A 21705-nucleotide genomic window follows, 5' to 3' on the forward strand; every position below is an offset into this window, starting at 1 on the left:
GTGGTTCTTTCGAGTTTGCAACTGCACCACTATTATCACAATAAATTATGATGATTTTGGGCAAACCAGGAATCACATCTAAGTCCATTAGAAAGTTCCTGAGCCATACTGCTTCTTTAGCTACCTCAGAGGATGCTACATACTCCGCTTCCATGGTTGAGTCCGAAACACATTTCTGCTTAACACTCCTCCATGCTATGGCTCCACCTCCTAAAGTAAACACATAGCCTAATGTAGACTTACTGTTGTCCCTATCTGATTGGAAATCTGAATCCGTGTAACCCACAGGGAGCAAATCCTCTGCTTGGTAAACTAGCATATAATCTCTAGTCCTTCTCAGGTACTTTAATATATGCTTTACCGCAGTCCAATGTCCTTGTCCAGGATTACTCTGATATCTGCTAACCATGCCCACGGTAAAACAGATATCAGGTCTCGTACATAGCATTGCATACATTAGGCTTCCTACAGCCGAAGCATAAAGAACTGCTTTCATGTCCTCTATCTCCTTTGATGTCTTCGGAGACATCTCTTTAGATAGAGCTACTTTATGCCTAAAAGGTAAGAAACCTTTCTTGGAATCTTGCATGCTAAAACGAGCAAGGATTGTATCTATATATGAAGCTTGAGACAAACACAACATTCTTTTCTTGCGATCCCTTATAACTTTGATCCCAAGAATGTGTGCACAATCTCCTAAGTCCTTCATATCAAATTGTTTGGACAACCATACCCTTACGTCCGATAATACCTTGACATTATTGTCAATTAACAAAATATCATCTACGTATAGTACAAGAAATACCACCATTTTTTCGTTACACTTCTTGTATACACAAGACTCATTCGGACACTGAATAAATCCATATGACTGGATTACTTCATTAAACCGGATGTTCCAAGACCTTGAAGCTTGCTTCAGTCCATAAATGGACCGATTAAGCTTGCATACTAGATGCTCTTTGCCTTTTTCAATGAACCCTTCTGGTTGCTTCATATGGATGTTCTCTTCAAGACTTCCATTAAGGAAAGCTGTCTTGACATCCATTTGTCAAATCTCATAATCCATATGAGCAGCAATGGATAAGAGTATCCGGATAGACTTAAGCATGGCTACTGGTGAAAAGGTCTCCTCATAATCGATTCCCTCTTTGTGAGTGTACCCTTTCGCAACAAGCCTAGCTTTGAAGGTTTCTACCTTCCCGTCTGTCCCTCTTTTCCTTTTGTAGATCCACTTGCATCCAACGGCTTTTACACCATCAGGTGGTTCTACAAGCTCCCAGACCTTATTAGAGTACATAGACTCTATTTCAGAATTCATTGCCTTTTGCTAAGATGCTGCATCTATATCTTGGAGTGCTTCGTCATATGTTCGGGGATCAGGTTCATGTTTACCCGGGATCAAGTCCGAAGACTCTCCTAAAAACATGAATCTTTCAGGCTGCCTTACAACCCTCCCACTATGACGAGACACTGTCTTTGGTTGTGTATCATGTGTGACATGTGTTGCAGTCTCTTGTGTTACTTTATCTTGTACTGTTGGTACTGAAGTAGGCGTATCCTCTCTAAGTTCTTCTAAAACAACTTTGCTACTAGGCTTGTGATCCATTATATAGTCTTCTTCTAAAAACTGGGCATTGGTGCTAACAATGACCTTCTGGTCTTTAAGACTATAAAATAAACCACCTTTCGTTCCTTTGGGATACCCCACAAACACGCGAACTTCTGTACGAGATTCTAACTTATCTGCATATGGTTTCAGCACATGTGCTGGACTACCCCAAATCCGAATATGTCTTAGACTGACTTTCGCCCATTCCACAATTCTGTGGGAGTAGAAGAAACTGATTTAGAAGGTACTAAGTTCAGAATGTACACTGCTGTTTCCAGAGCGTATCCCCAAAACGAATTTGGTAATTCTGAGTAACTCATCATCGATCTAACCATCTCCATAAGAGTCCTATTCCTTCGTTCTACCACACCATTCTGTTGGGGTGTACCAGGTGCAGACAGTTGGGATTGAATCCCGGCCTCTGATAAGTAATTCCTAAACTCTCCTAAGAGGTATTTGCCACCACGATCAGACCGTAGTGTCTTGATACTTTTACCTAGTCGTTTCTCCACATCAGCCTTGTATTCTTTGAACTTATCAAAGCACTCGGACTTGCTGCGCATTAGGTAAATGTATCCGTATCTTAAATAATCATCTATGAAAGAAACAAAATATTCAAAACCACCTCTTGCCTGGATAGACATAGGACCACACAAATTAGAATGAACTAATTCTAACACTTCTTTGGCTCTATACCCCTTGGCCTTGAAAGGCCTTTTGGTCATTTTACCTTCCAAGCAAGATTCACAAGTTGGAAAATTTTCCAACTCTAATGAACTCAAAAGTCCATTGGCTATAAACCTCTGAATCATACTTAAGTTAATATGACCAAGCCTGAGATGCCAAAGATATGCTTGGTTCATTTCCGAATGTTCTTTTCTCTTATTAGAGTTAGTAGATGAGTTATAAATTTTCTTGTTTTGCTTTGTGGGAGAAATTAGATTTAAAGTATACAAATTGCCAACTAATGCACTAGAACAGATAATCACTTTATTTCTCTTAATAACTACATCGTTACTAAAGGAAACTGAATATCCATCCAAAAACAGTTTAGAAACTGAAATTAAATTCTTTCTAAAACTGGGTACATAAAGACAATTTCTTAAAACCAAATTTCTATTTCTATTAAAAGATAAGTAGACGTCTCCCACTGCAATAGCCGCCACCTTAGTAGCATTGCCCATGTAGACGGTAATTTCTCCTTCAGATAGTCGTCGGGTTTCCTGGAACCCCTACAAGGAATTGCAGACATGATCAGTGGCTCCCGTATCTACACACCAGGTGCTGGTAGATAACATCGCTAAACATGTTTCAACAACTAGAGCATGAAATATACCTTTGTTGTTTTGATTCCTACGAGGACAGTCCGCCTTCCAATGCCCTGACTGCTTGCAGATGAAGCACTTGCCCTTCCTTCACTCCTTTAGGTCCTCACACTGAGATTTATTCACTTTCTTTGCTGAACCAACTTGTTTCTTCTTCTTCTTCTTTCCTTTCGGTTTAGAAGTAGAACCATTTTCAGCATAGTGAATATGAGAATTGTGACAAAACAAACCTTCTGCTGCCTGAAGTTCTGTCAGTAGTTCCGCCAATGAATATACCCTTTTGTTCATATTGTAATTCAGGCGAAATTGCTCAAAACTTCTAGGTAGTGTTTGGAGGATCATATCGATCTGGGTTTCTCCATCAATTTCTCCTCCAAGGATCTGTATTTCGTTCAGATAAGTCATCATCTTTAGGATATGATCCCTCACAGGAGTACCCTCTTGCATGGTGGCTGTCATTATCTTTCTCATGGCTTCTTTCCTAGAAGCCCGATCCTGATGACCAAAGAGTTCCTTCAGATTGTTCATAATATCATAGGCTGTTGGTAAATCTTGATGCTGATGTTGCAATACATTTGACATTGAAGCCAAAATGTAACGCCGCGCCATCTCATCTGCTTTTACCCATTTCCTATGATATTCAATCTCCTCTTCGGTAGATTCACCAGTGAGTGCATCAGGACAAGGCTCAGTCAGTACAAACTTATAGCTTTCAGCAGTAAGAACAATGTCTAGGTTCCTTTTCCAATCTATGTAGTTAGGACCAGTAAGTCTATTTTGTTGTAGTATGATGGATAGTGTATTGAAAGTCATTCTAAGAATCACAAATAACTTTTGATCAGAACTCTAAATTTAGAATAATATTGATTCCTCAAACAATACTATTTTAAATTAACCAACACCTCAAAACACCGCGAATATTGTATGCCACGATAGTGTGGACGTATACAAATTCAGCATTTGTAAAAGGAGGGTTTTAACCCATTAATTTTATTATCTTGTCAACCTAACTTTTTGACAAATAAAATTAATAGTTGGTATCCTTTGGTCACACAAATAATAGCAGTGACTCCGATGGGAAGGATACTATTAGATGTGCCTAAGTGTATACCATTACTTGACACTAAATCCATTAATAAGATTGTGCCCCTTCCGATGAGGAAGATCACACACTCTTAATTAATTTTCTATAGTCATCCTAAATGGAAATTTGTTCTAGTGATCCACAAACAAGCTCATCCGATATGGAGGAAGGCACTCAGAGCCAACGCGCAAGCTTGTTTGCATCACTTACAAACCAGTAATGGAGACCGTGGAATTTATTTAAAATTCCTCTCCCACTTAGTTATTTATAAATGAGGAATTTTAACTATGCTAGCCTACTGGACATGTATACTAACATGCACACACAGCACAATATAAAAGCAATAAATGAAAAACTATTTTTCAACTATTATGACTTTTATCTATTGTTGTCCTCCATGTGTTGTCATCCCAAACTGCTGCCATATATGGCCACCGCCACCAGGTCTAGCTGTCGCATCAATCTTGCTCCTTATTCCGCTGCGCCTCTGGTCCTCAAAAAGGTTCCACGCCTTGCAAGATTCGATCCGCGACATAAATAGAATTTTACATTTTTTGATCCTATATTCCTCGAAGGAATGTACATGTAAACTAGATCGAACATAAAATAAAAATTTACATCCATCGATCCTATATTCCATAAAAGGAATGTACATGTAACTAGATCAAAAATAAAATCCTAATAAAAACAAAATACAGCTCCTACTGTATTTTATAATACAATCATGCACACACATATAAATGCCCTTGACATGTCCAAGGGTCCAATCATACACATAATAACTAAAAGCCATAATAGTTGGATCCTGCATCCACAAAGTTAGCACATCCTACTATTAACCTGCCTAAATTATGTATGACATGTGCATAATTAAACTAATACCAAATACACAGAGGCAAAACCCTAGCTCTAATACCAATTGTTGGTTGCTACTCGAAAAATCTAATGGTTCCACTGTACAAAAATTTTGTACAAAGGTCTGAACCTTTTACTAGCTACCATGTTCTTTTAAATTAAACTTGGATCGCCTGCGGAACTTAACACGTTTGATCCAAAGTTTAATCTATTTGTTCTTTTAGGTTTTGACTTGGATCTCCTGCGGAACTTTACACGTTTGATCCAAATCACCTAAGTTATTAATTCCATTAAATATTAATTTTCAAAATTGGTTCCTAGTACTGACGTGGCGAGGCATATGGCCTTCTTGGATATGGGAGCAACCACCACCGACTAGACAAAACCTTTTAAGGAAAGCTAATATTTAATTTCCTAAAATAACTTTAGGTTAACCGAAAGGAACAATCAAATCACAAGGAAAGAAAAAACAAAAGAACACAACATCGAAATACTAGAATCGCATGCCTCTTGTATTTGGTATTATTTCCAAAAATAACTAGTATGATGCGGAAAGGAAAAATACTAGTTATACCTTTTAGAAAGACCTCTTGATCTTCTACCATATTCCTCTTCTAACCTCGGATGTTGTGTGGGCAACGATCTTCCAAGATGAGAAACCACCAAAGCACCTTCTCCTCCTCCTTGCTAGGTTCGGCCAAATCAAAAGCTTCACCAAGGATGAAGAAAAAACACCAACCAAGCTCCAAGGGATGCAAGCTTTCTCTCCTCCTTCTTCTTCTTCTCCAAGTAGTATCCGGCCACCACAAAAGCTCCAAGCAATGGAAGAGTTTCGGCCACCATAAAGAGGAAGAGAGGAAGAGAGGTTGGCCGGCCACAACACCAAGGAAAAGAGGGAGAGAATAATAGAAGTTGTGTCTCATGAAGGCACCCCAACCCCTTCTTTTATATTCCTTGGCTTTGGCAAATAAGGAAATTTAATTATAATAAAATTTCCTTAACTTTCCTTGACAGCAATTAATTAAAAAAAATTAAATAAAATTTCCTAATTAATTGTATGTGGTCGGCCACCTCATGGAGACCAAACAAAGCAATTTCAATCACCAATTAAAATTCCTTATTTGTCTTCGAAAATTTTAAAAAATAAAATTTACTTTTAAAATCCCTTCATGGTTGACAAAAAGAAATTTCTATAATTTTAATTATTCTACATGTGAATAATTTATAAAGAAGAAAAATAAAATATCTTTCCAATTTACAAATAAGGAAAGAGATCTAATCTCTTTCTTTAATCTTTTGTAGATCATTTTAAAAAAGATATTTTAATTTTTAATCTCTCCAACAAATTATATCTTTCACATAAGAAATATTTAAAATTAAAATTCCTTTTAATTTAATGGGGGTCGGCCACCTAAGCTTGGGTTCAAGCTAGGGCCGGCCACCCATGAACCAAGGCTTGGCCGGCCCTAGCTTGAACCACAAGCTAGCTTGGCCGGCCCCCTTCTCATGGGTATGAAGGTGGGTATAGTACTCTATAAATAAGAGGCTACGATAGGGACCAAGAGGAGGAATTGGTCTTAGTCTCCCGATAAAATTAAGCATCCCATGTTCGCCCCGAACACATAACTTAATTTTATCAATAATAATTCATTCCACTAGAGAACTATTATTGAACTACCGCACCAATCCCAAATTACATTTTTGGGCTCCTTCTTATTATGAGTGTGTTAGTCTCCCTGTGTTTAAGATGTCGAATGTCCACTAATTAAGTGAGTTACTGACAACTTATTTAATTAATATCTTAATCCAAGAATAGTACCACTCAACCTTATCGTCATGTCGGACTAAGTCCACCTGCAGGGTTTAACATGACAATCTTTATGAGCTCATCTTGGGGACATTATCAACCTAAATTACTAGGACACAGTTTCCTTCTATAATTAACAACACACACTATAAGTGATATCATTTCCCAACTTATTGGGCTTATTGATTCATCGAACTAAATCTCACCCATTGATAAATTAAAGAAATAAATATCAAATATATGTGCTTGTTATTATATTAGGATTAAGAGCACACACTTCCATAATAACTGAGGTCTTTGTTCCTTTATAAAGTCAGTATAAAAGAAAACTACCTCTAATGGTCCTACTCAATACACTCTAAGTGAACTAGTGTAATTATATAGTTAAGATAAATTAATACCTAATTACACTACGACCTTCCAATAGCTTGTTCCTTTCCATTTTGATCGTGAGCTACTGTTTATAATTTATAAGGTACTGATAACATCATCTTCTGTATGTGACACCATATACTATGTTATCTACAATATAAATTAATTGAACAACTACAACAAATGTAGATGATTTGACCAAATGTGATTCTTTATTCAAAATAAATGTTTACAAAAGCTTAGGCTTTCAGTATACACTCTAACATCCGGATGGTCAAAATCATCTAAGTGAGCGGAGCCGGAACGGGAGAAATTGGACAGTCAACAAGCTGTTGACTATCCAACTTGGTCCGAGCACCCGGACCCCTGGGGTTAGCCATGGTGCCCGAGCTGGTTCAGCCTGGTCTGGGCGCCCGGACCTGGTTGAGGTGCCCGGACCACAAAGTTTATCTTTTGCCAAGCTGTCACGATCCGTTGTATCATGGATAAAATTTTAGCCACCCCTAGGCACCCAGAACTCTTCCAAGCGCCTGAATCAACGCTATAAATACAGTCCTAATTTTAGTAGTTGAACAACAACACTTGTAAAATATTTTTTCTGGTCTACTACTGTGTGAGTTGTCCACATTGTAAGAGGCTACTCCCCCTAAGGAAAATCTTTATAGTGAACTTTATTTGCCTTAAATTAGCAATCCTCTGATTACAAACCAAGTAAATCTTTTCTTGCTTCTTTCTTTTAATTAATTATCTTCTTAATTCCTTTCGTATAAGTGTTTATTTTAATCAAGTTATAAGATCGAGAAAGGTTTGATTTTGCATTTTCAGGGCTATTCACCTTCTAGCTGGCTGCCAGGGGACCAACAATTAGTATCAGAGTGAGGTCATTTCAGAAGGATAAACCGTCGACCAAAGCAAAGAAATTGATGGTTAGACCAAGCCTCATCTCGCCAAAGTTCGAGGGGGAGTTTGTGCACTGGAAACACCGAATGGGTATTCCTAAAAATTGACTTTGAAATTATTTTAATAATTAAATACGATTTTGTAGTTCCTAAAGATCAACATGACATAGAGAAAGAAGAGTACCTCTGGACAAAGAAGGAGCAAAGTGATTTTTTAGCCAACAATAAAGCAGAATATCACTTATTAAGTGTATTACCACCTCAAGAAGTAAATCACATCGGAAGCTACACATTGGCAAAAGATCTTTGGGAGAAGTTCCTGGACCTCTATGAAGGCACATCCAAAGTGAAGCTTGCATGACGGGACATTCTTTGGAGCAAGCTAACGAACATTCATCTGGAAAAGGTGATCATGCTAAGATCAAGGAGATGATCACCGAACTGGTCAACCTCGGCAAAATGGTAACCAACCGGGACTCGGTACGCTACGCACTCAATGCTTTTCCCAAAATTTTAGAATGAATTCGATCACAGACGCCTACTACATCTCGAAAGACCTGGAGGTAAGTATCCTAGAGAAACTTTTTTCGACTTTAGAATTACATGAAACTCGATGTGCAGGTACAATAAAAGAGTCAAGTCAGAATCTGACACTAAAAGCCACCAAAAAGGACAAATCAAGTCAAACTTAGATATGGAAGGAGACCAAGAACCTTACATGGTAAGGAAATTTAGAAAAAAAAAATTAGATCTAATAAATTTAAAGAAATTTAGAACATAAAAAATCCAAGAAATAGAAGAAAGGTTCGATGACTAGTGTCAAAAAGGACACATAAAGGAGGACTGCCCGGAACATCAAAAAGGAAAAAAGATAAGAGGCCCAAGAAAAATAAGCACAAGAATCTCAAGGCCACTTGGGACGAAAGCTCATCATATGAGTCAGAAATAGAAGTATACGTCTGACTAGCATTGATGGTTAGCCACGACGAACAAAGCACCTCAAAAGTCAGCATCGATGAAGGGGGAGCTACTTCAGACGAATACAGTGAAGTAGGGGGAGAATCAAGCTTCAGATATGATATGGTAAGTGAGATATGTCTCTTACCACATGATCAACTATATTTCAATATTAAATCAATAGTAAAATTAATGTACAAATTATAAACTAAAAATAAAAAAAAATAGAAATAAAAAAATCTTGGCAAAATCTTGCTTAATAGAGGATATTGAAAAATTAAAAATTGAAAATGCTAATTTAAAAGAATAAATAGAAAATTTTAAAAAATTTACATGCTCAAATTTTAGATATTCTTAAGGATTAAATTGATATTACAGATTTCACAAGGGTTAAATCAGAAAAGTAATAAATGCATATATTCTTAGAAAATACTTGACCAATCTAGTAAGAAGGAACCTATATTGGGTTCCAAAGTCATACTTAGTTTAATTTGTGCATATTTCTAATTTTAATTTAATTTAATATTTTCTTTTAATTACCTAATGCTCTAAAATAAAATTCTTCATACAATTTTTATTCAAAATTAATTAGATATTAATTTTTCAAAAAAGAATATCTCATTTCCTATCTGTAGAAAAATTTTCACAATTCTTTGATGATTATATTATTTTATTTATTTATTTTTAATATTATAGTTTTCAATTTAAAAAATATTTTATAGAGTTATTTTTATAAAATTTATTTTTTAGTTAAAATTTACAATATTCTCTGTCCAACAAAATATTTTTGAAATATTTATTTTCTATGAATTATTTATCCAAATTCTAATTTTTAATATTAAAAATTCTCAAACACTTAATTTTTGAAAATTTATTTTTCTATAAAATACTTACTCTATTACATTATCAGAAAAATTCTCAAGATTTTTTTAACCTTAAATCTATTTTTAAGCATTTTAAAGAAAAATTCATCTTTTTATAGTAAATAATTTATTATTTCTTAAATTAATTTTATTTTTTTATAAAAATTTTATTATTACTTTGGATACGTTTGCTTAACTTTTATAAAATTTTTAGAATTTTTCAACAAATAAAATATTTTTTTAAATTATTTTTGTTAAAAATTACTTTTTAATCACAAAAAATAGAATTTTGAGAATATATTCCAAATTTTTTTCTTACATATTAGTCATTGTTTGTGTCTTCCTTGGACTTTAATTTTAATGTAATTTAGCAAAATCCTATTTTTAATGTGATCAAAGGAGGAGAGTTAGAAGTTAAGTGTAAGGGGGAGGTTTAATGTGTTTAAACTTGCATGTTTTAAGACTTGCATAGAAATTTAATTTGATGTCTTGTTTTATCCTAACTTAACTTGGATTGAACCACATCAAAAAGGAGGAGATTGTAAGTACCCTGTGGAGGTTTTGATGTGATCAACCAAGTCAAGTTAGATCTTGTTATCTTTTAATATCTTGTGTCTAAGTGTGCAAGAACTTAGTAGCACAAGAAGTCGAGCGAAAGATATAGTTAGTGAGATGGATGGAACAGAAGAGAGTCAGTGGGCTCGGCGTGTTCGAGGGGCACAGTGCTGCGAAAGAGTACGCTGACGGACAAGAAGGAAGCACGCGACGTTTCCGAGGGATGAGAAGCCGAAGCAAAAGGTTGCTCGAGAAGGCCGGAGAATGGATTCGGGTGAGCGCTATTTTAGATGGCCGAAATCATCCAAGCGAGTGGAGCCGGAATGAGAGAAACTGGATAGTCAACAAGCTGTTCACTATCCAGCCCGGTCTGAGAGCTCGGACCCCCGGGGTTAGCCAAGGTGCCCTAGGCTCGCGCCCTGGTCCAACTAGTTCAGCCAGGTCCGGGTGCTCGGACCTAGTCCATGTACTCGGACCACAAAATTTATCTTTTGTTGAGCTGCCATGATCCATTGCATCGTGGATAAAATTTTATCTACCCCAGGCGTCTAGATCAGTGCTATAAATATAGCTCTGATTTCAGTAGTTGAACAGCAATACTTGTAAACAATTTCTCTTTCTAGTTTACTATTGTGTGAACTGTTCACGTTGTAAGAGGCTACTTCGTCCAAAGGAGATATTCATAGTGAGCTTCATTTACCTTGGATTAGCAATCCTCTGATTGCAAACCAAGTAAATCTATTCTTGCCTCTTTCTTTTAATTAATTAGCTTCTTAATTCCTTTTGTACAAGTATTTGTTTTAATCAAGCTATAAGATCGAGAAATGTTTGAGTTTGCATTTTCAGGGCTATTCATCCCCCTCTAGCCGACCGCTAGGGGACCAACACAATCAACTCCATGTTGGTCACCCCTTGTCCATGAAAGTCCTGCAAGATTTTATCACGTATGCCCATGAGTCATTTAATAAGGGGAGAGTTTGAGGTCTTGGACTTCCATTGCTAAAGATTTGTATCATTAATGTAGTATTAGTGCACCCATCTTACCCATAGCAAATTAATTTCAGATTGGATATCCCATAGTGTCTTGCTTAGTAGTGCGTTGTTCAATGCATGGAGATTATGAAATCTATAGCCATCATCTTATTTAGATAGGCAAGCAGTAGCCCATGATATCAAAGGGTGCTTGGAGGACCATACAAACATTTTGCATAGACTTTTGAACTTCTCAATAACACCATCGAGGACGGGGAGCGAGGAGAGTCAATAACACAACACTTCTTGGAGGATTGATCTAACTAACTCCAAACACCCCGCATAGGATAGAGTATGTTTTGGCCAAACCTTTATCTTCCTTATGGTATTATCAATTAAGGGCACATAATTTGTAATTCGCAACCTTTCCACCATAAGTAGAATACCAAAATACTGGAATGGAAAAGTACCTTCTTGAAACCCCATAATGTTGAGTAGTTGACTCTTCATTTTATCATCAATACCTACCATATTCATGTGGGATTTCAATGGATTAACCATCAAGCCTACCTCATTCTCAAATTGTTCCAAATAGTCAGCCAACACCTTTGTAAAGGTTTCATCTACCTGTGTAAATAACATTAAGTTGTCAGCATAAATAAGGTGGGTGATATCAATCTCTTTGCACATAGGGTAGAAGTGAAAAGTGTTAGGATATGCCTCATGCAGTGTGTGCTAAAAAAAAGTTTCATAAACATGCACAATGGAAGACTTAACGATAAATAAACTAATTTATTACATCACACACACCACACACAGGCAAAATATAATCACCCAGACATGATCATAAAACAAAATGAAATCGAATAACAATTATTCTAGATATACCTTACGGATGACCTGTAACGAGAAGAACATCAACCTTTTATGACGTTATCAAACTCCGCCTCTATTCGTATCCACATTGAGCTCTTCAAGACAACTCCAAGAGAACAAGCTTTGCCTTTGGAAGGTACTAGCTATGAGCAAAAGAGAAGGATTAAGAAGAGGAAGAATAAGTAAAAAGAAGATCTGCTTCCTTTGGGTGGCTCACGACAACAAGAGGAGACCCTCTTGTTATGGTCGACGATAAGAGAGAGGGAGAGGGAGAGGGATGTATTAGGTTTAGGTTTATAAAACCTAATCAAGCTAATAATGTATTGCCTATTAATTCTCTCTTAGAAATATCAATATATAGTCCTCTTTAATGAGTTGGATTAGAAAGCCAAAATCTAACTCATTATACCTTAACAAAAAATTAGCACATTAACTCCTTGGTTTGGTTCACAACCAAATCAAATTAGTTCATGACTAAACTAAATTGGTTCATGACTAAACTAAATAGGGTCAAACTCTTTCATAAAAGATGTAGCTCATCCGTGCTTCTGTTATGACAAATATTTTCATATTTGTCTTATGTATAATATAACCAAATATTTATTTCTTGATATGAGAATCTTATTCTCTAACTTATTTTACATCTTTTAAAGACTTGTAGTGCGTGTGACCCAATAGATTCTCAGTTTATCTTGGTCATCCATACATGAGTGACACCTAGTAGTATATCATGATCCCCAATTAATTAAAAAATTACAGTTGATCTCAAAACTAATTCTGAACCTTTCAGCAGGTACAGTGAATCGTGTCTCATTCCTTTCACTCGTTTTATACCCACTTGGTTCAAGACATAGTCTATGTGTCTGTCCCCACTAGACTGACTACGTTACACCTAGCTCAAGTAATACTTGTTCTACAGATTCAAGTTACTTGTACATGTGTACAAGAGTCTCGTACTCTTAACATGTAATATTTTGGTCAAAGACTTTGAGTAATAATCCTAACGAGTGGTCATAGGATATATATTTTCTCGCAAGGAGCGGTGAATCCTTTGTGGACTATCCAAACACCTTCGGACACTTTGACTTATACATAATCTTTTGGGTCCACACTTCCAAGAGATGTTTGCTTAACATGTTAAAGTATAAGTTTCCATGACCAAGATGACTTGTATACCTTAAGTAGAAGGAAACTTACACTCGAGTTACAGTAAGAACTTTACAGATATATTCATATATGTAGAGAACCATATGAAGTCTTACAGCAAGTCACTCCAATTAACTAGTTACCATAACTAACATCTATATTTTACTCTCGACATCCCAATATCTCTAGCTAGTGAGAAACAGTTGCTTGGACGAACCAAGGAGTATAACCCATGCTAGTCTACAGAATTGATGATATCTGAATGCACTAATTCGACGACTAGAAAAATTCTAATACGTTCATAATTACACATGTAGAGATAATTACAAGTTGTGATCCAATCACAAATTCTCTTATGCTATAAATTGTATTGCAGATATTTAGTAAATAAGTTTAAGACCATTTAAATATATAATATGCACTCAAATAGTGAATATATATTTATCAAATAAATAGTAAAACTATAAGACGATTAACTTAGGACATCCCTAAAAATATAACAAAAAGAGGGTAGCAAGAAAGTATCATGTATTATTCTCAATAGTACCTCAAAGTATAAACCAAAAAACATGGGTGATAGGGAGCCACCTTGCCTCAAGCCACATTGTCCACTGAAAGATCCATAAAGGCCACCATTTAGCAATATGGAATAAGTGACCATCATGACACATTCTTTAATCCATCCTCGATACTGTTAGGAAAAACCAAAACTAACGAGTGACGAATTAAGAAAATCCCAATCAACCATGTGAATACTCTTTTTTTTTCAAATCCACTTAAGTCATACACCTAGGTGAGATTCTTTTGTAGGCATACTTAGTAGATCTTGGGTTAGGTTGATGTTATCTCCTATAGACCACCTTTGCATGAATGATGCTTGTTCCAAGTCCAACAAGTATTCCAAAACCATGGCTAACTGACCTGCTAATACCTTGGCTATTACTGTTGGTTCATATTAGGCGATTAGAGGGGGTGAATAGTCATAAAAATATATCTAGAAAAATCTCTTGCTTTTCAAACTAACAATGATAAATAGTTAATTAAGCATAAACAATTAACATTAAAAGAAATAACAACTTATAAAAATAGTAAGTAAGAAGACTAGAATTTACTTGGTTACAACGTAAGTGGTTGTTAATCTAAGGCAAGTGAAAGCTTAATAAGAATCTCCTTCGTTGAAGGCGAAAATGTCTCTTACAATTGTTGACAACTCAATAAAGAGTATAGAAATTGATTACAAGTTGTTGTCCTTAACTCCTAGCTCTAGGATACTATTTATAGCATTCTGGGCAAATGTTACCGTTGGTTTCCATGGGTTGGAGGTGCCTATAATGGCATCCAAGGAGCCTCCAATGGATAAAATTTTATCCATGCTCGCAACAGTCAGCTAACGGTAACCAACAACTCAAGGCGCCTCCATTGGAGGCGCGAGGGCGCCTCTAACATGGTTGGAGGTGCCTTCCACCAAAAAGTGTGAGGGCACCTCCAACTCTGTTGGAGGCGCCTTCCACCAAGCAACTTTAGCAGTTAACCTTCAAAACTGGTTAACTCTTCCTATCTCTTCTTTGGTTGATTCTTTGGTAGTTTGAAGTTGAGTTCACCCGAACCCAACTTAACATTCTCTTCGAGCAGACTTCCTATCCAGTTTCTCATCCCTCAAAAGTCGTGCATATCCTTCTCATTCGTTGATGTATTCTTTTGTAGTACCTCGTCCCTCAGATGTGTCGAGCCCATCAACTCTCTTTTAGTGTCATCCTTCTCGCTAGCTGCGTCTTCTATTCACCATTTACCGAGAACTTTGCTAAAAGATGTGCAAAAGTCAATCTTTCTCATGTCCTTGATAATTTGTCAGTATAGAGTGATCTGTCAATCTCCGAGCCTATCAAACTCAAAACTTTCAGTGACCAACAATCTGGAGGACGACCGTGAATCTGAACCATGCTGGAATGAACCTCCCATCTTCGTTGTAAAGAAAACAACTTGGCTTGTGTTTCAAGAACAAAGGGATTCTGAAAGTGAAGTATGGTCCTCCAAGTAAGACTTTCTCCCAATCTTACGGCATGTCAAGTCAGTAAACTATCCAACGACTCTTATGCATAAAGAATTTGTAAGTAACCTTCCATATGCAGCTACTGCCTCAACACCATCATGCCTCGAATGCCTACCTATAAAACATCCCACCAGACAGTAACCAATCGAGTCCTCCGCAGTTTTGATATCATCATATCCGAACTCCAGCCTCTTATCTATGGTCGTATGTCGCTGTAAGTGTGTAGCCATTGTCGTCTTACGATTGTCCTTGAAGAATCCGGTCCATGACTTTAATTTCCTTGATCTTGAGTTACAACCTTAGGGTTATCTTCTGGTGCCATTTCTTCACCTGTAGTATTGTCCGACAACCCTTATCCATCAACCCCTGCACCCTGGTCTTCGATTTCTTTCTCATGCCAATCAGATTCCACCTAGCCATCCACCTTAGCACCTACATCCACATCAGCAATAGCAACATCCCCTTTATTCAAATCTACCAAGTTAGCAGCCTTTCCAATTTGATGTATACTCATCACCACCTGATCAGCCAACAGTCGCATTGCAAGCACAAGATCATTAACTTCACAAACTGCATGCATTTTTGATTGGTTCATGGGGATGTTTTTGTCTCCTTCTTCTTTGCCATTGGTGGAAAAAATCACATTAGATCGCACAAACCAATTAGAAGATGTGGTCGATTAATGTTGATTGCTCCGAGAATTAATGCTCATTAATGACCCCCAAAACCTTCCTTTCCTAAAGGCTTGGCCGAAAGTATCACCAGAATTGGGATTTCGCTAGAAATAAGACTGCCACTGAGATCTTTGGAACCGGAAAAACTTTGGCTATCTTGTGCCCCTTCGAACTTGATGAATAGGAGAGGAGGAAGACCAGGGAGAAAACCAGAAAGAAGAAACCCGAAAGAAACCACGTAGAGGGGGAAGGAAGAGGAGTGAGTTTACCGTCGAGGAACCAGTTGTATGTCCTCATGAGAAATCTTCTTGACTTCGAACTCACCATAGTTATTCCAACTGCCCGATGACATCCCCTCGACTACTGTTGTTTTTTCTACCCCTCTAGTTATTTTCAACTTTGATTGCTACCTTTTATGTTGAATTGTTGAATATCCTTGCCACTTTTATCACCTGAAACAACCCAAGAACTCCATTTTTTTCTTTTTACCACTGCAAAACACACATTTGGTCAATCCTAATAAAAGTTTCTCTACATAGTTCATTTTAGTTTTGACTTGACTTAGTTTAATTATTTTATCAAATAAGCTCAAATAACATGAAACTTAGTTCAAAGTTAACTCATTTACAACTTTAAAAATAGGGATTTAGTCAAGTAAATATATAAAAGTTTTTCTTCAACTTCACTTTGAACATCCATGGTAGATACACGAAAAGTGTTTCAAAATTTATCTCATAATAAGTTAGATTGTTGGGTGTGTGTGTGAGAGAGAGAGAAATGTCATTTCAAGAATAATCTAACCAAAAATTGAAAGAGAGAAATATAAGTATTTATAAAAATAACATGAAATTTTTATGTAACTACTTATGGTTTAAAATGTATTCTCAAACTTATTAAAATTACAACTTGGTAGATATATGACAATAGTCTTTCTAATATTTTTGAGAAGTGTAAGATTGCTTTAGTACATGAAATTAGCTCTTATCATAGGGATCTTTCAATTGTATATTGTTAGGCTAAAAAAACAAGTTTAAACATGATTTATTTGTTATTAGAAATTTATAGATAATTAGAAAAGTTGCACTTTAAATGAAAATCACTAAGGTTTAAAGAAATTCTCGACCTAGTATTATAAAACTATTTTTTCCTAATAGATTTCATAACATTATTTGTCTTTCCAATTCCTCGACTTATGTCAAATATTTAATGAATTTTGTAAGTTTGACTATTGAAGAATATGAAATTCAGTCGGCTAAAATACACAATCTGAAATTCAATATAATCAACTAGATTTGTAAGTAACAAATTTTTCTTTTTTGTCATATTTTTTTCTTATCTGGTAAAAAAATTTATTAACCGGAATCAAGAAAAATCTTAATTTTCTAAAAATTTTCAATTTCTAATTACATCTCTTTTATTAACATGTCGGACATAAAAATTACTCATAAATCATCAATTACCTAAACCAAATTTACGTTAATAACTAACCACTAACTGAACACACTAAAAAAAATTATGCCAACATTCCTGTATCTCTTTATATATTTTCTACTGCATTATTTAACCCTAATATAGTTTTCATTAAAATTGATTTATTTTAGATTTTTTTAATCTATTTATATGTATTTAATCCAAGATATTATTTATGATAATCAGTTTCTTTGGAGATTATTTCAACAATACATTCTAATTCTACAATGCCAGGGAATTATTAAAAAAAACTTTTGAAAGAAGAAAGAAATAAAATAAATAAATAAAATTCCAACTAAACTTTTCCTCTGACAGAAAATTAAAAGAAAAAAAGGCTAAAAATAACAAAAAATGTTTTGTTAAATTTAGATGAAAAATTCATAGTCACGTGTAATAAAAATTCAAAACATTTTTAAAAATATATATATATATATATTTTCAACTTGGAATAAAAGCTGAAGACAAGAGCAATAAGTTACACCAACAAGATCAGACAAATAAATACAATAAGCTCGAATCCATACATAGATTTCACCAGAATACCATCATGCATATGTAGTTATGTACCACAGAGCATAGAGCATATCGAAGCATAACCCCTTTTTTTTTTTTTTTTTGACAAAGTTAATATAATTTTATAGATAGATAATATATGAAGTAAAAGAAATATTGCAGAGTAGCTCAACCTCTGCGAGATCAATGAGCGGTCACCTCGTCGGAGAAGACACGGCCAATACGCTCCGTGGGGACGAGGGGGAGGTAGGCAGAGACCGCATAGCCCTTGTCGGCGGTGTAGGTGACCGCCTGGTTGTACTTCTCGGAGAGGTGAGCAGCGGCGGGAACGACGACCTGGGCCACCTGGGGGACCAGCGGAAGGCGGTTCAGCGACCGCCAGGCAGACGCAGCAGCCAGCTCCGCGGCAGGTTCATACTTGGCGTAGAGCGCCTTCACCGCCGGCTCGTACTTGGCGTACACGGAGTGGGCGAGGCCAGCAGTAGAAGCGATCAGGCCGGTGCGCTGGACCTCGACGGCGGCTAACCTGGCCATCGCCGAGGCATCCTTCACAGCTAAAGGGATGCGCCGCTCTACCTCCTCCACCGATTCCCCAACCTGCGCAAGAGTGTGCATTTTAACAAAAAGATCTCTTTTTGATTCAATCGCTCTGTTGCAAAAAGATCTCTTTTTGATCCAATCGCCCTTTTTGATTCTTTTTGAAAAAACCAACAAACAAGAGGAATAAGATAAAAAAAAAAAAATGAACCTTTTGGTCGATGAATTTGAGGAAGTCGAAAGGAACATCATGAAACTTGTCATAGACGGGTCCAACGACAGTTTTGACAGTGCCCTCGAGGCTCTGGACGCCGGGCTTCAGCGGCCCCGCGCTCTCCTTGGAAAATCCATAGATCCGAGAAGCGTAAAGCACCGTCTGGATGGCTATCGCGTTCACGAACTCCAGGTACCTCAGCCTCTCGCGCTCCGCCTCCGTCCCCGGTTCGGGCTACATCAACACACCGATCGGATTCTTCGCATTCGAATAAATCAGAAACCGAAATCGAATTGAACGAGATTTTCAGGAGACTTACAGAAGAGGAGAGGTGGGCGATTTGGGGAAGCGATTCCTCGGCCATCGTTGAATCGAAAGATGGAATTTGGAGAGACGGAAGTTTGAGGGAAGAAGGGAAAATGAATTGGGGAAAGAAATGGATGGTTCGGGGTCGTTATAAAGGGAGGAGACGATCGGACGGTGGGGAAGGGTTTGGACACCGAGTGGCGTTACAATATTTGGTAAGCGTGTCGTGGGTGATTTCGCATTGACGACTTCGTGACGAAGGAAACGATACGTCGGCTCCGCCTGTTTTATGCAGACGGAATCAGACGGCAACATCACGAACCAACTAATAATAAAAAAGTTTAAAATCGAATAATCCGTATAAATATTTAAATAATCTTAAATTTTGTTAAAGTATATAAATATTTATATATTATTTTATATAAATGCCATTCGTTCGTGCAAATAAGGATTCATTTATAACAGTTAAAAAATATCATATTTAGTCATTTCTAAGGCAAGGCTTCTCTTTAAAAAAAAATATTTTATGGTAAATTTACTGTTGTGTATTTATTAAAAAAATACCATCTGAAAAGTCACCTACGTAAAATTATATATTAAAAAAAAAAATCTCTTCATGCTACCGATAACAATCAATTCTTTGATTAAATTACTCTATTGACATAGGATCGAAATTTTTTTTTTATTAAATTACTCTATTGACATAGGATCGGAGATTGAATAGGAGTAAGTTGGATTTGACTATTTAATTCCACTGAAGATATCAATTGACATTAATTTGACAGTTATCCATAAAAAATTAATCAAAAGTAAGTTAGATTTACTGTTCGATTCAATTGATGGCATTAGTCCATCGATAGTTGATATTAATCGACTGATATCAATTAAAAATGAAATACAAATTAATCAATTTAAATGTTCGATTCGATTGATGATGTTAGTCGATAGATGATTGACATTAATTGACTAATATCGATTAGAAATTGAACATAAATAAGTCAATTCAACTTCGAGATTCTATTGATTGCTATAAGTCAATTGGTTGGATGAAATAGTTGATTGATGTTTGAATTATTGATAAAATTAGACATATTTTAGAAGGATAAGAAGTTGTTCGATGATATGAATGGGAGATTATATCAATAGATGATGGGGTGTATTAGTTGACTTGATGTTTGAAATGAAGCTTGCAGTTCAATTCAAGACAAGTACTCGTATAAAAGGAAAAAGAGTTCTATTTCTAGATAGACCTTCCATCTCAAGCTGAAGTTTTCGTAACTAAAAAATTCTTGAGCTCAATCCATATCCTTGGTGTAAGCATTTGAAGAAGAAGAAACAACATTCCTCAAGAAAATCATTGTAACTTTTTCTTGCTTCATCTCCTTTTGTATTACCAAAAAGATCGTCGCGCTGGAAAAGAAGAAGATCGACGGAAACGTGTGCACATAGAGGAAGAGAGAAAGCCGTGGATTGAAATAGTAAGCTTGAAATAGTAAGCTTGAAATAAAAGAGATAAGGACTTACTAAATCGCAGACTCTTCTTATTGCAAACTTTAAGTTATAATTCTCTTCCTAAGTAGAGCTCAAGGGACTCTTGAATGCTCTGCAAAGAAATGCAGACGCTCCTTATATAGAGGAGGAAAGAGAACTCCGGGTGCACAAGGGGCTCCATCGTCAAGTTTCTCTTACTCATCAGATAAGAGTGAATCTTATGAGGTGTCCTAGAGATAAGGTGCTCTTATCTTTTCGTATGCACCTTTATCTTTACAGCACACAAAGTAAACTTTACAACTTAGCTACTTTAGACGAACGATGGTGGTGGTTTATTCAGGATGTAGTGGGGGGGGGGGGGGGGTCCACCTCGTCCGCTAGATTTTAAAATTATTCATTCTTCTAACAACATCGCTGAGTAGGTTGGCTGCTAGCTCTAATTGCTGGTCCCAGAGACGGATTTACGTTTGGGTAGCCCTGGGCTGTAGCCCAGCCCAAGTATACCATTAATCCAAATGGTGTAATTCTTCTCAGGGGTGCATTCATGTGGGTGCATTCATGTGAAATGATATTTCTGTAGGGGCTAGTTAATTAATATTAAATCAAAGCATGTCAGTCCAAACAAATTAGGCGAGAAAATCATAAATCACTTCATTTTTTTCCTTCACCGAATCACATAAAAAAAATATTTTAATTATTGTTTCCTTTAAAATAATTCCTTAACAAAATCTATCCACCATATAAACGATCAAATCATATAATAATTTTATTACATTAATAAAAAACATTAATTGAATGTATAAATTTATTCTAATCAACATATGGAACAATGAACTTTCAAATCAAATAACTATATTCGTCGTCCTCACCCGTCCTCCTTGATATTGTCTTCCTCTATTGCCTCGCTTACTCGTCCTCATATAATTTTTTTGTTGTCACTCACAACCACGTCCACTCCCTTCGCGGCCAGGCCCTCGCCTCTAGAGGCGTATTCGTCAACATAACTACCCTCGACTATCATGACTGGATCGAGGTGTCGTCCACACTGGCATGCCTTTACGTCGACACCGGAAGCAACTATGAATTGAGGTCCTGCACGAGACATTCAAGTATGGTCTCACGGAACG

The 21705-nt window shown here is 36.4% G+C and overlaps 1 protein-coding gene across 1 annotated transcript; it reads right to left on the minus strand.

Moving 5' to 3' along the window:
• Positions 1–17992: 17992 nt before the first annotated feature.
• LOC121993257 (REF/SRPP-like protein OsI_017815) lies at positions 17993–19250 on the minus strand. The gene is made up of 3 exons (XM_042547983.1): positions 19101–19250; positions 18779–19015; positions 17993–18627 (listed from the first exon to the last, which is right to left on the minus strand). The coding sequence occupies exons 1-3, from the start codon at positions 19143–19145 to the stop codon at positions 18214–18216; spliced, it is 696 nt and encodes a 231-aa protein (XP_042403917.1). The 5' UTR covers positions 19146–19250; the 3' UTR covers positions 17993–18213.
• Positions 19251–21705: the final 2455 nt, after the last annotated feature.

The sequence above is a fragment of the Zingiber officinale genome, chromosome 6B (assembly GCF_018446385.1).
Source record: "Zingiber officinale cultivar Zhangliang chromosome 6B, Zo_v1.1, whole genome shotgun sequence".
In the NCBI taxonomy this organism is placed as follows: Eukaryota; Viridiplantae; Streptophyta; class Magnoliopsida; order Zingiberales; family Zingiberaceae; genus Zingiber; species Zingiber officinale.

Excerpts from the sequence above, each read along its gene's own strand:
- LOC121993257 (XM_042547983.1), bottom strand. The coding sequence starts at position 19,145 with ATGGCCGAGGAATCGCTTCCCCAAATCGCCCACCTCTCCTCTTCT. Across the intron at positions 19,016-19,100 it reads TCGCCCACCTCTCCTCTTCT|CCCGAACCGGGGACGGAGGC; the intron begins GTAAGTCTCCTG and ends GTGTTGATGTAG. Across the intron at positions 18,628-18,778 it reads TCAAATTCATCGACCAAAAG|GTTGGGGAATCGGTGGAGGA; the intron begins GTTCATTTTTTT and ends ACTCTTGCGCAG.